Below are 17,013 nucleotides of genomic sequence, written 5' to 3' on the forward strand. Positions count from 1 at the left end.
ATAATTTCCAATTGTTCTGTCCCTTTTTATTTAGATTCGATTAATGAATGATTTTCAAAAAGAAGTAACCACATTTTGGATTCGTCATCCTGAGAAGTGAGTTCCTGTACTTATTTGTTTGTTACCTACTATACCGCAGTTCAGGTGTTGTGTTATTTGTATTTGGTAATATTGTATGTTTCCCCTGCTGATTTACTGTTGATTTTTCATTGCAGGTACATGGAGGAAGTCATTGAGAGCACTTTCTCCTTGTTGGCATTTCATTCTGACAGTGCTTCTTCACCGAGATCAGTAAAACTTCTGGAACCTTTGCATCTCTTAGCCTTACTAGATATTAAAGCCACTTGGTTCAAAAAGTGGATGGTATGTCTGTTTTGTACTTTTACCTTGTCATCTGTAGATAACTCAGATGTTACTAAACTATTTTCTGTCTTGCCTTCACTCTTTCTGCCTCTCAGCATGGGCACTACAGCAGGACTGTGGTTCTCAGACTTCTTGAGAAAAAATACAAGTCTTTGGTGAGTGATTCATTCAATAATCAATAACCTGAACTCCTCAGCTTTGTACATCTTTGCAAAGTTTTCCTCAAAGTAAACCACCAATAATTCTACCAAGTTAAGATCAAAAAGTGCTCTAAATCAATCTTTCATCGTGAAGATCAAGGTTTACAGCAAGTTTAATATTGTTGACACCTTGGGCAAAGCGCAGGAAGCCGGTACGCCATTCCTCTGTGTTAGCTTGGAATAATTTTAAGACTACCTTCACTTTTCATATTCTTTGCTACTCTCCAGTTTGAGGCCACTGTGAACGTGCTAGCAGACTTTAATATACATTGATATGGAGACTTTTAGACTTAGTAAGTTGTCTGCCATTTAAAAAGGATTGTTTAATCAACAGCATTTCACTGAATTTTGTTGAGTGGATTATCCTAGAATTATGATGACCAACCTTCTGCCCAAACGAGTCACACTTCTCTCATCCAAGATTTGTTGTTTTTCAGATTATGGTGGCACTGCAGGAGTGTATATATTACAAAGAATCCTGTGAAAATTGCAAGGAAGGAAAAAAAGAGTCAAATGATCAACAGAAAGCTGGTGAGTATTTCTTCAGTCAGATTGAAGTGATTTGTTATGGTTCATTCAAACAGTGGCATGGTAGGTTTCCAGAGGTTCTCTGAAGAGATGACTAGTCTTACACCTGTCTCTGGTGCTGTGAGGAACCTTTACCAGCTCCTCAACACAAAAATGAATCACTGCATCCAGTCAAAATTCACTAAGTGCTTCAATTGAACCCTGGGACAGAATTTGTTAGGAGAGCCCTTTTAGAGAACTTAAGTGGCCTATCTTCAAAAAACTCAATGGGCAACCCAGCTCCAGTAACACACAAATTAACACCACAAAAGATCCAAGCTGACATGCAACCAGCAAATTGAGTTGTTTGAGTTACCATTCAACACACCAGAAGTGGAAATCTTCTTCAGAGATGTTGACTGATCAGATTTCAAATCTTTAATAAACAATATGCAACAGAAGCAAGACCTGAAGCTAGGGATGGGCAATTGAATCGCAATCTGGGTTCAGTTGAGATCAGTCAGTGATTTTTTCTAATCTTATGTCAGTAAAAGCCACTTCAAACCACATTGAACTAGACTCCAGACTTTGGAGGAAGGAATTTGACAATTTATTTTGTGTTAAAAGACACTGATCTAAAGTCTGTCTTGTTTATGTCCATGAAATTAATACTTGCTCCAATTTATTACCGCACTTATTACATAGCAACAATAATCTTCCAGTAATAATATAGAACAGAACCCTGTTAAATCAGCACAAGGATCAAAGGATCTAAAATTTAGATCCTTTTTAGATTCTAAATGGACCTCCACCCAGCACAGTTGGGACATAGCAAGTAGATAACAATGGCAGGAGACTGCTTTTGATTTGAGGTGTTGGACAATGAACCAGATGAGAAATTCTACTTTGGACAACTCGACAAACACTGGATCAAGGAGCATTTATCTATCATTTTATCATGTTTTCTCAATAACTTTATTCCTATTCTCAGGTCAGATAAGCTTCTACACTGAAACAGAGCTTGAATATGCCCTCTTTGTGCACTCACTGTCCGTACTGGGGATGCTGCTGATATACACCAATGGGAGAAGGCTCTTCCCAGTTAAAGTACACAAGTATAAAGGTAAAGTATAGTTTATTGAACAACGTATGCCATTCAGATCTTCATGCATGCCTAGACATAAAGTTTATGACTAATTGATGCATATCTACTTCGCAAAGTCTACTATATCAATATACACTAAAGGATTTTAAATGGTAGTCATTTTAAAGACAAATAGACAATTATAGCTTGTTTCCAAGGTTGTCTCTCCGTCACTGACAGCAAAATCTCAGTTTTTATTATCACAATCTCACTATGGAATGTCTCATTATCAGCACCACTCCTCCCTTTTAGTGCAGTGCCTTGAGACACACCACATAATAATCACATACGCTGTAAACTTACATAACAAACACACTGTCTCCATGCATGAGTCTTCTATGGCTGTAAGTGACTGACTGGTATAAAGATTTAAGAGGGACTTATCTTTCTACCCTTTTCTACCTTTATATTTCCCTGAGATCTAGAATGCACAATTGTCCAAATAGGAGTAGAACATCTGTAAGCTTTGCATCCATATCGGTCACAAGATGGTCAAAAAAAAGAGCACACACACAATATAAATAAAACTTTTGAACTTTAATAAGCTGTCTGATTAGTTAATTATAATTGCTATGTTTCAGATCCAGTCACTCTGACGGAGCTGCTTGTCATCCTCATTAACATCATGTACCAACACCCAAAGGCGTCTCACAGGGATGTCTCACACTCAGGTGAGGTCAACAGTGGGCACTCCCTCTTATTGGGCTTTTGTACAGACTGAGTATTGAGAGAGCGCCGTGACCCTCCCTATGAGCAGTAGAAACTGTCCTCACAGCATATCTTTTATCACTAACCTTGTACTGAGTCATGTTTTGTCTTCGAACAAGTCTTGTGCTACTACTGCTAATGCTTTTCATTATTATGTGATTGTGGTATTACAATGCTGTTCTGGTGTGGTTAGTGTATCAATGCTGTCCAGTCTGACAAACATGTCCATTCTCAACAGAGATGGTTAAAGTAGCCAAAAATTGTACTCAAGTAAAAGTAGTTACATAAAAATAATAAAATAATATTACTCAGCAAATTAAAGTATTTAGCAGAAACTACTACTCAAACATAAGTAATGGTAAGAGTAACTTTCTGGACGTAACATCTTATTTATTAATGTGGTGTACGTGCGTGAGTGTTGGTGGTGATCAGAGGGGCCAATGTCACAGATTGGCAGCCTAATTTTTATCAGTCAATTACAGGGCAGCTTTGGCTACAATATTAGGTTACAACAACTGACTAGAATGAATGAATAATGCATGCAAAGAGCTTTTGGTGTCTTGAAAAGTGCTGTATATATCAATTTTATTTATTTATAATTTTAAGCTAATGTATTTGGAAGGAAAAACATAAAGTAATAGTAATTATCAATCCTCTTTTTGAATGCTTTCTTTATATATAAAAATAAAATACCCTTTTCACATTGACTACTATGAGTTCCCTTTGCAAATGCATGTTAAGGTTTCCTGTAGTTGATGGTCTTGCTTTGTAGTATAACATGAGTAGTACTTATGTATAACGTCAATAGTTTGCTTGTTCTCAGACATGTTGTCTCCCAGTGGTCTGGTGATGGAAGTGCTGTGGAGGCTGTGTGAAAGGACAGAGTGTGCTGCAGACTGCCTACACATGAGCCCAGTGATAGAGACTCTACTGGCACCTGTTCTAGCACTGCTCAGTGGACACAAGGTCAGACACACTTACACCTCACTTATTACATTATGCTATTTTTAGATTATTATAAAATGATAACTCTCATGCACTCATAACAAATAGTTTTTGTTGGTTTAGTTTTTATGCAGGTCCAGTTCTGTTTCCTATGTGGTTTTAATTTGAAGATGTTTATTTTTCCTTTTCCATGCTTCACAGACAAAATTAAAGTCTCCTCCAGCGACTTTAACACTCATTGCTGATGTTTTGGCTCGAATCGCCAACACCAACAAAGGATTAGATCTCTTCCTACACAAGAAAGATCTAATGATATCCCACAGTCAGAGGTGAGACCCTGTTTAATTTAATGCTTAACGTTTGAATTGTATTATATAAACTCAAAAAGCCTGCTTCTTCTTTTGCAGGACCTCTGCGGCACATGTCATTGTTCAGTTCACTTTGAAGCTGCTGAATAAACAGATCCCTGGGCTGAGTGACCCTGAGGTGTCCTATTCTTTATGTGGCGCCTTCATATTTGTGTGTAGACAGATGTACAACACCTGTGAGGGTCTGCAGGAGCTCCGACCCTACGGCTTGCACAAAGCTCTGGCCACATCTTGGAGACAGGTGACTACACTTCTGCATTACACACGACTGAGCTTTATAGATGATGAGAAGGGCTAATATCTTGGCAGTAAGTGGGCTGTTATTAATTATCTAGAAGGACGAAAAGATTTTCACTCAACCATACTCTTTTCATTTTTTATTTTTTTTCCCACTTACACTAAAATAATCAGTGATTAGTGTTGTATCCTTCCTAGCTTTGACCTCTGTGCACCCATGATAACTATAACATAAATTAAAGTTGCATATAGTGCACATGTGTTTATTGTTTATTGTGTATTATTATCATTATTATTATAATTTTATTATTATTATTTTTTTTACTTCAGATCAGGGAAGGGCTTCAGACACCAGCACCCGGAACCAATCAAGGATTGAACAGTGATTGTGAAAACACGTAAGGCTGTCTTCATGAGACTAAAGAAAAGATTTATATCTATTACTTCTGTACACAATCGTAGTCAGTAAACATACATACTTTTAGTTTTGAAATATAAACACATGCAAATTCTATAGTATTCTATAGATGTATTTAAATTACTTAAAGTTCCATGAGTGTGGCCAATGATTGCCAGGTACAAAATGATTACCTTTGTGCTATGTTGACACCATGATTAATCTCTAGTACAAATATATAGTTGACAGTTACAACTATATATTTAAAAAAAAATGTGTAGTTGATGTTTGAAGTCCTTTGTGAAAGATAAAGGCCATAATAATATATCTTTTCTCTACATCTATGGAGGTTATAATGAGTACAATTTGCCGTAAAGAGATGAGAGCAGCTCCGAGACAATCAGTAGAAGTCAGAAGACAGAACTTAAATGAAGGGCAAAATAAAATTATCTATTTATATTAACTCCTGCTGTTTATTCTCATAAGAACATTGCACTATTTGACCATTAAAGCCATGGTTGTAAGCACCAAGTTATGTCATGTTTTTCCCTCCGTTTGGGACAGGCTTATGTGGGAGGAGACCATCTTGGACAGCCTGCTGAACTTTGCAGTGACTCCTAAAGGTCTTCTACTTCTGCAGCAGACTGGAGCCATCAATGAGTGTGTTGGATACATGTTCTCTCGCTTTACCAAAAAGCTGCAGGTACTAAATCGTGTGAAGGCTATCTGGAAGCACAGCACTTATGTCTGATATGTAAAATGATTGCACACAATTTCACGAAGCAGTATTATGAAAAGATGTGATATATTCAATGCATAAAAAGTGTACAGACAACAAATGCATATTAAGATATTTTAATTTTGCATACAGATCAAACCATGATCTTTCGTGAAAATTATGAAGGAGGCACTACTGCAGTCATTTGTTTTCTCTCTTCCTACTACTGGAGAAGGAAGAAGGAAATATGGTGCAACCCTTGAAGCATTTTAAATTATGTTGTCTCACCCCAGATAAGTTTCACTGAAAGTCCAATGCAGTTTTATAGCAGATATACAGACGCGGTTTAGTGGTACTATTTTATCACATTTATGGATGCCCAGCAGGAATTCACTTTGGCACAAGGTTGGCTTTAGTCATCGGTGATAGCATCAGTGGCCAAATTTTATTTTTGCAGAAGGCTGTTGTTGAAACTGTAGACTATCTATTGTTGACTTGTAAACACAGGTTTAATTGACAAATGTGTTCACTAAACTTTTGTAACATCTGAGGACAGTTTGATTTTTGGTCTCTCACCTTGCTTTTGGCTTGCACAGAGGGTACACTATCTTGATTTATATTGCAGACATGTACATAGCCAGCCTTTGCAGACCTTGGCTAATTCCCTCTGGGCCTAATTTGCTTCCATTGTTTGTGCACTGCCATAATTGCTACCCCGAGTTTAGTACTTCACTTAAATTATTGAATGTAATTATATTTTGCCTATTTTTAGGTGTATTGGTAATTAATGAAGTGTTTAGAAGCGCTCAAAATCAGTTTGCAAAATAGTTTCTATTGTTTGGAGTTGTAATAAGTTATGCCAGCAGTGGTCTAGTCTGTATATGCATGTGAATTCAGCAAAGTTGCACTCCTGTCCTTAAAATGGTCTCCTGTTTCTACCATTGTCACAGATCATCACTGTCAGTCTGAAGTTGTTTTTTATAATTTTTATAGGTGAGTCGATGTGAAAAGTTTGGCTATGGGGTGATGGTGACACAGATTGCAGCGACTGCTCCTGGTGTCGTGGCTCTGAGCAGCTCAGGTGAAAAAACACTTTTGATACTAATATGTTCTGTTTTACATTTTTTTGGTTCAATTGTGTTAATATTTGACTTTTTCAGGTTTTATTAAGGCTTTGGTGATTGAGTTATGGTCAGTCCTGGAATGTGGGAATGAAGATGTAAGGGTGGTTCGTCCAAAACCAACCCCTATGGATCCTATTGACCGAAGCTGCCTGAAGGTAAAATTTAAACCTGTTCTGTGTCTGTGTCTACAGCCCTCACTGCTGCTGCTGTAACAACTGCCAATAATAAAAGCTAATATTCCCAGTGGTTTACTATAGTGATTATTTATGATTGCATTTGTTAAGAGTTAAGAGGGCATTTCAGTTTGTGCTTGTAATGTTTTATGTTACGATAAGGTAGTTCCGACACACACACACACACACCCCCACACACACACCCCCACACCCCCCCCCCCCCCCCCCCCCCCCACACACACACACACACACACACATAAAATTTTAAATTGTGGTCATGTGATTGTTGGAAGCCCCTCTAGCAAAAAGGAAACCCACAAATGTTCTTGAACTATGTCATCAGATACTCGGATAACCAAGTTTTACAGTGCTTCAATGCTCATTTTTAATTTATGTGAAAATTTAACAGCAGAGTCAGAGTAAAAGTTAAACTAGCGCGGAGACTCAAAGATATTTACAGGCTGGAACACTACTCTAGTTTGCATATATTTATTTGAAGCTGTAGAGAGGCATAGTGTGCCATATTGGCATCAGACAGGAGCCAAGTCTGTTCTCTCTCAGTGAAGGAGGCATGTGAATATGAACAACCAAACTTCAGCTGTACAGGCTATAGTCTCTATTGAATGACACATTCCAAGTATGCTTTTTCACAAGATCCTGAGTCGTACCATAAAAAAACTGTTGCTTAACTTTTAATTTTAAACACATGAAAAAGAGTTGAGAAGCTTGTCTAATACATCAAACAACCAGAAAAAGATGAAAGAATACGTTTTAAAATGCATAGCAAATGTGTATTATTAACCATGAACACTTTGTTGTACTTAGCTTTCAACTAGTAAATGAAAGTTGCTATAATGTAAAATGCACCTTTATGCTATATTCCTTTGATGCACTATCCTTATTCAAATCCATGAAAGCCTATTTGCAGCTTGCAGTAACATCATTTTTTTGCAGTTTTGTTGCTTGGCTCTGTATATCAATGGTCTTTTTCATCTAGAGAACACATTAACATCCGTAATAGGTGGAATCCATTCATTCTGTGTTTGTTATAATATGTAGCTCTCTCAAAAACAGTTTCCTCAGAAAGAAAGAAAGAAAGAAAGAAAGAGTAAGACATAATATTATAAGAAAAACGTATATGTAAATAAGTTGACAGAATCTTTTTAGTGTGTATGGATTGCTTCTGCTTTGTTACCATATTCACAAATTACCTACTTATTGGTTTCAGTGGTCATAATGTTTAAAGTGTTGAGTCCTTCTATAATTTATAGGTGCAAATTGGTTTATGTGTTATTGTGTTCTTTCTCCCTAGTCATTCCTATCTTTGGTCAACCTCCTTTCCTCTTCCCAGTCTGTGTGGGAACTGCTAGGACATCAAACTCTAGCCAACATGGATGAATACACGTTGAGAGAGGTGCCTACATCCATCCCAGTGAGTCTACAGCACTTTGTGTTGCTTAATACACCACTGTAGTGCCTATTCAAACCACTAGAGGACATGTTTGCACTTTACATTCACTCCCTACTTACATGCAGACTTTTTATATCCTTTCACAAATCCATACATGAAGCCAACGCACTGTAGGTAATGTGTATTTCCGCCATAATCTTAATGACAACGGTTTTGCACCTGAGCCACTGCAATCCTCTTCACAACTTATTTTTTTGCTCTGCAGGATCTGATTGACAGGCTGATTGCTGTGAATTCAGATGCCAAGATACACTCGCTGTTCCATTTTGAGCAATCTCACACGTTTGGCCTGAGGTGAGGCTCACCAACACACCAGCACACAGCACACCAACACACCAGTTCACAAGTACACCAGCACTCCTGCACACCAACACACCAGTTCACAAGTACACCAGCACTCCTGCACACCAACACACCAGTTCACAAGTACACCAGCACTCCTGCACACCAGCACACCAACACACCAACTCACAAGTACACCAGCACTCCTGCACACCAACACACCAGCACACCAGCATACCAACACACTAGCACACAGCACACCAACACACCAACACACCAGTTCACAAGTACACCAGCACTCCTGCACACCAACACACCAGCACACCAGCATACCAACACACTAGCACACAGCACACCAACACACCAGCACACAGCACACCAACACACCAGTTCACAAGTACACCAGCACTCCTGCACACCAACACACCAACTCACAAGTACACCAGCACTCCTGCACACCAACACACCAGTTCATAAGTACACCAACACTCCTGCACACCAACACACCAGCACACCAGCATACCAACACACTAGCTCACAAGCACGCCAGCACACCAGTACACCAGCTCACAAGCACATCAGCTCACAAGCACACCAGTACACCAGCTCACAAGCACACCAGCACACCTCCAAACAAGCACACCAGCACACTAGCTCACTAGCTGACTAGCTCACTAGCTCACAAGCACACCAGCACACAAGCATGTCAGTACACAAGCACACCAGCACACCAGCGCAGAGGTATACTAGCACACAAGCACACCAGCTCGCAAGTTCACAAGCACACAAGCACACAAGCACACAAGCACACAAGCACACAAGCACACCAGCGGAAAGCACACACAAGAGATTAGCACCTGGCCACTGCACAAACCACACACGCACTGGCACTCGTAAGCCCCCAGCAATGGCAGTTTGACATAGTTCTTTAGACTTTGATTACCCACCATTGAAAAGCTGATGAAAAGATTTCTGTGGATAAGCTGGGCTTTGTGCACGTATATGTCTGAATATATTGTCACCTTTATTCGCACTCCTTCATAATACGAGTTATTTTTTTATTTTTACTTGAATTTGACCTATATGGAAAGGGTGGATTAAGGTTATAGGGTCAGAGCTGTAGTTAGAATTACAATGTATTGATTGGAGCTACAGTGAATTTGGTGTGTGCCGGAGAGACCGTTGTTGCAGATTAGCAGCCATGTTTCTATAAATCAGCACAAAGCTTCTGTAGCTAGAATAGTAACTATGACTACAGAATGGGGAGAGGAAATGAATAGTGTCCTACTATTGTTCTTGGAGAAGCGTTTAAACTTGTAAAGCACAATATAAATCCAAGTCATGTGTAATTTGATCTTTATTGATTTTAGACACAGAGATTCTTAGGGAGTTAAGTTTAAAGCTATACGCACACCAATATTTTATGTTACTTTTTTTCTTCAAGATTAATTTCCATGGTCATGAAAAGGGCTAGGGCTCCCTTAGCAGACTGTAGAGTATCTGACCTGCAGTGTACAGACCTCTCAAATGTTGTGCTCTGTGCTCTACATTTTTATTTTTTAATAATTCAAATACTTATTTTTTGTCCATAAATCCAACTAAATATTTATATTGATCTATTATAACATACATTTGCATAAATGGCAGTTAGATTTGATTAAAATGCGTAGTGTGAATAATATTGCTTTAGTGTAACTGTTTCCCTTCAAGGCTAAAAGTGTGGCTACTCCAGTGAGATTTTGACTGCAGCACGAGAGCGACTCTATTTAAGACCATAAGTTTCTCTTAGAGCCTGTCACATCCGCTGCATGTCTTCTTTATCCTTGTGCTGCTGATGCTTTGGTGGCTACTTTTGAATTGACTTGTAGGTCTCAGAGGCTTAAAATGTGTGTCTCTGTCAGCGAGTAGAGCCAGTCTATTACCACTCTGCCTGGTCGCCGTATTCTACAGTATTTGCTGAAGGAGCAGTTTACTATTTACCAGCTTCATTTATTCTGTCCTGTGCATGCCATTTAGAGGCAATGTCACAGTGCTGGCCCCAGATTAATCAATTGGATCGGGCTTGATGCTGTCTGCCAACATGGGTAAACCATTGCAAGATATCATCATATGTTATATACAAAAGATATGTGTTACAGTCAGTGAGCAATGCATTAGAGAAGGGTGCTTCTCAGCTCAGTGAGTGAGAGTGAGTATTTCTATTAGGACTGGGTGATGACAAAAAAAAAATCACAATACTCCTCATATTGATTAATCATTTCAGATTTTAATTTATTTTGCCTTACTAAATCAAATTGCTTTTAGAAGTTATTTTCCTGAACAATACAGACTTTTAATCCATGTCATATTCACAAAACAAAGGTTAATGTTTTTCTTTTAAAGTCAGAACTCTGCTCCAAAATGTATGCTTTAACAGACACAGGACCAGCTGTAGACCTCTCCATTAATATCCATCTGACCATTGACAGTTAGAGATATGACAGAATCTACTATATTTTATTTATGTTTTTTTTTGTTTTTTTTATTCAGCTGCTATATGCATTTGGCTACATCAACATCAAAATACAGTGTTATACAAATTGTCCAAATTCTTCAGAGATCTACTTCTGTTTTGTCTTTTGATGGCTTGAATTCTCATCTTCACCTTTCCACTGACTGGAGGGGACCTGGGCTGCAGGTTAATTTGCTCAGCTGTTGATATGTCACAAATAGCACATGATGAATAAAACATGGCCGATCCAGGCAGGTCATTTGTTTTCTCCACAAGGCTGCCTCGTATCACTGTTGTTTGTTTTTATTCAATGGTAAAAGTCACTTAGCAAGCAGTAATATATTTCCAAGAAGAAAAATTTAAATACTTATACTCAGTGAAAGATCAGAGCCTTTACCTGTACACGCCTGTTAATAATATCCTTCCTGCTTGTAGTAGACGTGAACACATGTGCCATCGTCAAGCAACAATGTTCCTTATGCAGAAACCTTTACAATATAAGTCGCTCTTTCCTCCCCGCTGATCTCTAGAGAGCTAAAATCCACAGTCCGCTCCCCTTATTGTTAAAAAGCCTCTTTGTTGTCATGACAACGGCAGCTCCATCATTTCTCCTATACTTCGGATTGTGGTCATTTTTACACTTTCCCTTTAAGTACAGCACATACATCAATTGTAAGACGTTACACTCATCACTATATATTTTTTATTGGTTTGTGATTTTTCAAGAAGTTTATCAAATAACTATACCCATCCTATTTCCTGATTCGGTTTTATACCAATGGTAATAATCTATAGCTGGCAACTGTAGATGCATCTCCCTTTAGAAAACAATCCCCTTTAAATGTGCACTATGTAACTTTTCGTGTGGATGTTCTGCCACGTGCTTGTCTCCATAGAGATGGTATTCTTTGCCTAGAATAATTCTCCATATGTGTTATTAAACTCTACATGCTCAGAGAGAAGTAGGTGAGCTCCTAGGCCAAGTAACAGGTCAGATCTGTGTATAGGCAAGCCAGTTCAAGAATGTATGCTTCTCAAAGTATTTTTAAGCTTGAAAAAGTTGCTCTAATAAAAAAAAAAAAACTAGATAATAAGATAAGATAGGTAAGATAAATGTGGAACATTCCAAGTAAAGCAAGTCCGCTTCTCTCCATGTAGAGAAACAGGTGGCAGACACTCCACCAGAAAAGTTCCATAGTGCCCCTTTAATGAATCAGTCTCACTGGACATAACACCCAGAGGAAAACAAAATCATATCTGAAGGGGGGCCAGAAACGCAAATTTCAACATGAAGATTTTGTCACTTGTAGACTTACGGGGAGGAGTAACCAAAACTTTTACTCAAGTAAGTACTGTTACTTCAATAAAATATAATTGAAAAAATTATACTACTGCTAAGTAGAAGTAAAAAAACATGCTTCTAGAAGAGTATTGTGAAAAGAATTTCTTTAAAAAGTCACTCAAATAAATATAAGTGCTACTAAGTACTACACATCTCTCTTTATTTATTGTAGAAATAAGAACTAATATGGTTGTCTGTACTTAACAGAGTCATGTAGACAGCCAAGTCTTGCTCCACTTAATACTAAGGCCGTATCTGACTGATAAAGTGCGGCCATCCTGGTAGTGTGTGTTTGAGGCTCCGGAGGTCACAGAGCCTGACAGCCTCTCAGCCTCTCGCGGCGCTGCTGTCAGAAGCACAGAGAGAACACGTCAGTCAAACCGCTCCCAGTCACTGCCCAACACACCGGCAAATCCAACAGCTGTTTACCACAATGGCCCCGCTCGTACCGCCCATACCAACCATCATCTCAGGGAATCTATCCCATATTCTGCTCACATTCACTCGACATGCTCGCAGTGAATGTGAAATGGAAATGGCATTTTGTGAAACTAACAACATAATAAGCTTGACATTTATTTTATCTTAATGCTTTTTTTGTGGAAACTGTGTTCAAATGAATGTGCTCAAAAAGTTGAATTGTTGGGTGTTGAACAAAGCAGTTACATAAACCCTATTATCCAGAAGCTCTGGGAATGTGTTTACTTGATTTATCTCTGAAAATGGAATTATGTATCTATTAGATGTCTTTTGTTGTCTTTTCATTAAATGTTTTCAGGTCAAACGAAGCCAAATGTATAGGCTGATATACTATGCTGTTGTTAGAGACTAAATCAACTTTTTTTTCCAATAACTATGTAAGTTGTTGCATTTTCCACTGTTCATTGTCATTTTTTGTAATATAAGCTGAGTTAGTTAGCAGCTTTAGGGTCTAAAAGTGTCAAAAAATGCTGGTTTAGCCAGAATGGGTTAATGCAAACATTTTATGACCAAAATGACGAATTTCACTGCTCAGTTACACAGAGAGGGGTGACAATTTTCCAATTTAATGTGAATTGGAGCAGGGTTGACGCAGCCAGAAGCGCATCCATGCTCACTTCTTATTTGGAACGCAGTGGCTAGCAGTTTAGCTATGTTTATTTGTATTTACAGTTTATGGTTCCACTTTAAATAGTAGTTGGCAAAAAGATGTAAAGTTTTTTTGCTAGACTGAAGTTAAAACTGTACGAAGTGACAGAGTGACAGAAGATTGTAGGTCGAGAGGTGACTAAATGAATATTAATAAATGTGTTCTAACCCTAACCCTACTGTTAACTGACTTTTTTCTTTGAGATAACTTGGATAATGCCTTAAGCTTATTGGGATCTCCAGTAACCCACCCCCCTCCCCAATAGCCATTATTAATAGTAGACTGTATAAATGGACATACCTAATCTCCTAGCCGCCGTGTTCCAAATAAGAAATGAGCATGGGCGTGCTTCTGGGTCCATCGACTCTGGCTCCAATTCACTTTGTATTGACTTGACTTGCTGTTGACTTGAGTAATTCTTAACTTACTATGTTTGAATTCAGGGTAGCCTTGACCAATCCTAACAGAATGGGCTCATCACAACAGCATTATGTGAAGGTTATCTAAGAAATCTTGTATCTTTTCATGGTTTGTTGGTTCATTTACATGCATTGTATTTTAATTGGTGTACTTTGATTATTTTATACCAGCGGGGGTAAAAAAAAAAAAAAAAAAAATCTGTATCTTTCGACCGCGTTCTCTTGTGTCTCTAAAGGCTGTAGCAGATTAACAGCCTGCTTAAGTTCAGTGTCATTACCAGCTACGGAAAATGAACCATGAAGCTTCTCCCAAGGGCTCCTTCTTAACAAAGCCTCCAATTGGCTACGGCTGGCATTTGGAGAAAAAAAGTGTTGACTGATCCAGCACTTGAGTCCAGACACACTCAAAAAGGCCTAGGGAAATCGGGAAAGCAAATGAAGTTATGTCTGCTTTGTTCCTACAATACGTTTTTATTTTGAAAGCGCTACTACACTATCTCCTCTACCCAGATGTCTTCTTAACATATTTGCATTTCCTGTGTTTTGTATGTATTTGTGTATATTTTTGTGTGCAGGGTGCTCAGTGCGCTTTGCTGTAATCTGGACACGTTCCTGCTGCTGGAGAGCCAGTACAACATCTGCTCCATGCTGCTGCAGAGGCAAAAGGAAAATGTCGCCGAGATGGCCAATGGCACAGGGTACACACATCAATGAACTTCTGACAATCCATATAGTTATTCTAAAATACAAGTAGTATCCCTTGTAGTCAACTATGCTACTACTGATTTTACCTCTACTTTTATTACTAGGCCTGTCACAATAACACAATTTGATATGCGTTATAGTGCTGCAGAAAATATCACGATAAACAATAATATGGAAAATACCAGATGCCACTGACACAATAACCCCAAAACAGGATAATCTAGTAAAGTAAAGTAAGTAAAAAAAACTGAACAAGTTAGCTAGCAGTCATTTTTTCAACCCTGTACAATGTGAAAGTAAACATCACAATAAGTTCCCCACTATTGCAAAAAAAAGCTATTTCAAAAGTTCTTTCAATCATATTTTGAATGAAAACTCAATATATTAATTATTGTCACAGGTCTAAATACTTCTGCTACTATACTACTACTACTGCTAATTGCGTAATTGATCATACTACGTAACCCACTACTATCAACTACTGCTTACAAGGAAAGTTGACAACGTTCACAACCCCATTTTTCGTCAAATTTTTGTAGTCCACTGTATATTCTTTACTTCCATTACCTTATGTTTTGGTTATGGAGGAGAAGGCACATAAATGTTAAAAGCAAGTACAACAAAAGAGCCAGAACGTTACTTTAAGCGTAGTTGTAGTACTAGAATCCTAGTTACACTAAAAGAACACTGCTTTATAGGGTAGATTAAAGCACTTATTTTTAAACCATATTCATGTTTGCATTGTGAATCAGTCAGAAGTGAACAGGAGGATGGGTCAGGATCAGGAGGGAAGAGTCAAGCGGTTCTGTGTCTGGGCAGTCTGATTGAGGAGGGAAAAAGCACAAAGGTGCCCTTCCTCCTCTGTGACTTGCATCTTGGATACTGCAGATGACGTCCAGACAGGAGCCAAATAAATTCTGGGAACATGGGGTGTCTGGGATCTTGGTGCTTCTCCTCAGGATTTGTTGCTCACAGGAGGAGAGAGATTTTACAGGGAGTCCAATGATTTTGGAAGAGGCCTTCATGATATTCTGGAGCCTGCTTTTATTCTGTATGATGAGTGGTCATATCTATTCTCTCCACCTAAAAGCCCTGTCCCTGTTGGAGAATTTTTCCCAAACATATTTTCCCCATAAAAACCTACACTACATTTTGCATATGTATTATTCAGTTGTTTGCGACACTACAGCTGCAATAACACAAAACAAATAGACACTTTTACAAGCAATGAATGCCTCTTTTAAAGCCCTTTCTATAAGTGCCCAGCTGCTCTGTTGTAAACCAAAAGTAGTGTCCATTTTTATTTTTTTCGAACTCTTTGATTTTCACTCATTGAACTCTCACTCAAAGCTCCCTCCATAACCTTCACATGATACTTCAAATGTAACCACTGCTTGGCTGAAAGAATACTATTTGTTTACCTTGGTGGTCACACATAAAATAAAGGACAGCGGAGGCAATGTGAAGAGTGCATTTGTGAGAGTGGGTGTTAAAGAGGCTGTCTCAGAAGGCTGTCAGAAGTTTGAAGCCGGGCGCTGAATTGTAAAGAGGCTGTGAAATGCCAGGCCACATCAAATGTCTGAGTGTTGGCCAGGTCTTGATGGTGATGATTTATTCCTCTATTTTCTTCTGTTGGCCCTTCTCCTACTCTCTTCCCGTAATGGCCACTGGCATTGGCACCCTATATTCTCATTTTAACCACTTCTCCTTCACTTGAGCATCTGGATGCTCAAAGTCGTCAAAACACAACCTCACCTGGAGTTGTTGAGTTTTTCATATGTTATTAGGGTTAAGACATACAATTGTTGTAATGTGCAGTTACTAGATGCACAAAATATCTGTTATAGTTTATAGTATTCACTTGCTGTGCCGCACTATCACTTAAATACAACCAGGACTAAATTCTGCCAAATAATAAAATATCTGATTTGAACTGCCAAAGATTCTGAATAGATGCCCAGGTACCAGTGAATAACACAATTATAACTTAATTACTCAACTTCATAAATATGTTATGAATGTTATGATTTTTCATTATTGACAAAAAATAAATAAAAATTCTGTCTTTTTGACAGGGAGATCATCCTGGACAGTTTATCGGTGGAGAGGAATTACGTGCTGGTTAGTGTAAGTGTAGTTGGAGGTCCTTCTGAAAGGAAACTGCCTCCTCGCTCCATACAAGAGGTCAGTACTTTGGACTATTCAAAAAACTACAATAAACGTAGTGGAACAGTTGTTAGTACCATATCTTCCGGACTATACGCCACTACAGAGTGTAAGACACAACAGC

The 17,013-nt window shown here is 38.5% G+C and overlaps 1 protein-coding gene across 1 annotated transcript in view; it reads left to right on the forward strand.

Annotated features, from left to right (window-relative positions):
* tbc1d32 (TBC1 domain family, member 32) overlaps positions 1 to 17,013 on the forward strand; it is a 47,048-nt gene that overhangs the window by 2,805 nt on the left and 27,230 nt on the right. Inside the window, exons 9-25 of the mRNA XM_055232325.1 lie at positions 35 to 96; positions 216 to 363; positions 459 to 518; positions 1,001 to 1,094; positions 2,062 to 2,193; positions 2,796 to 2,885; positions 3,746 to 3,888; positions 4,069 to 4,196; positions 4,275 to 4,476; positions 4,803 to 4,870; positions 5,434 to 5,572; positions 6,581 to 6,668; positions 6,748 to 6,866; positions 8,197 to 8,316; positions 8,561 to 8,649; positions 14,594 to 14,716; positions 16,799 to 16,907. Of these exons, the coding sequence (XP_055088300.1) occupies positions 35 to 96; positions 216 to 363; positions 459 to 518; positions 1,001 to 1,094; positions 2,062 to 2,193; positions 2,796 to 2,885; positions 3,746 to 3,888; positions 4,069 to 4,196; positions 4,275 to 4,476; positions 4,803 to 4,870; positions 5,434 to 5,572; positions 6,581 to 6,668; positions 6,748 to 6,866; positions 8,197 to 8,316; positions 8,561 to 8,649; positions 14,594 to 14,716; positions 16,799 to 16,907 (1,914 nt within the window). The remainder of the gene's footprint in view (positions 1 to 34; positions 97 to 215; positions 364 to 458; positions 519 to 1,000; positions 1,095 to 2,061; positions 2,194 to 2,795; positions 2,886 to 3,745; positions 3,889 to 4,068; positions 4,197 to 4,274; positions 4,477 to 4,802; positions 4,871 to 5,433; positions 5,573 to 6,580; positions 6,669 to 6,747; positions 6,867 to 8,196; positions 8,317 to 8,560; positions 8,650 to 14,593; positions 14,717 to 16,798; positions 16,908 to 17,013) is intronic.

The sequence above is a fragment of the Periophthalmus magnuspinnatus genome, chromosome 24 (assembly GCF_009829125.3).
Source record: "Periophthalmus magnuspinnatus isolate fPerMag1 chromosome 24, fPerMag1.2.pri, whole genome shotgun sequence".
NCBI classification, from domain to species: domain Eukaryota; kingdom Metazoa; phylum Chordata; class Actinopteri; order Gobiiformes; family Gobiidae; genus Periophthalmus; species Periophthalmus magnuspinnatus.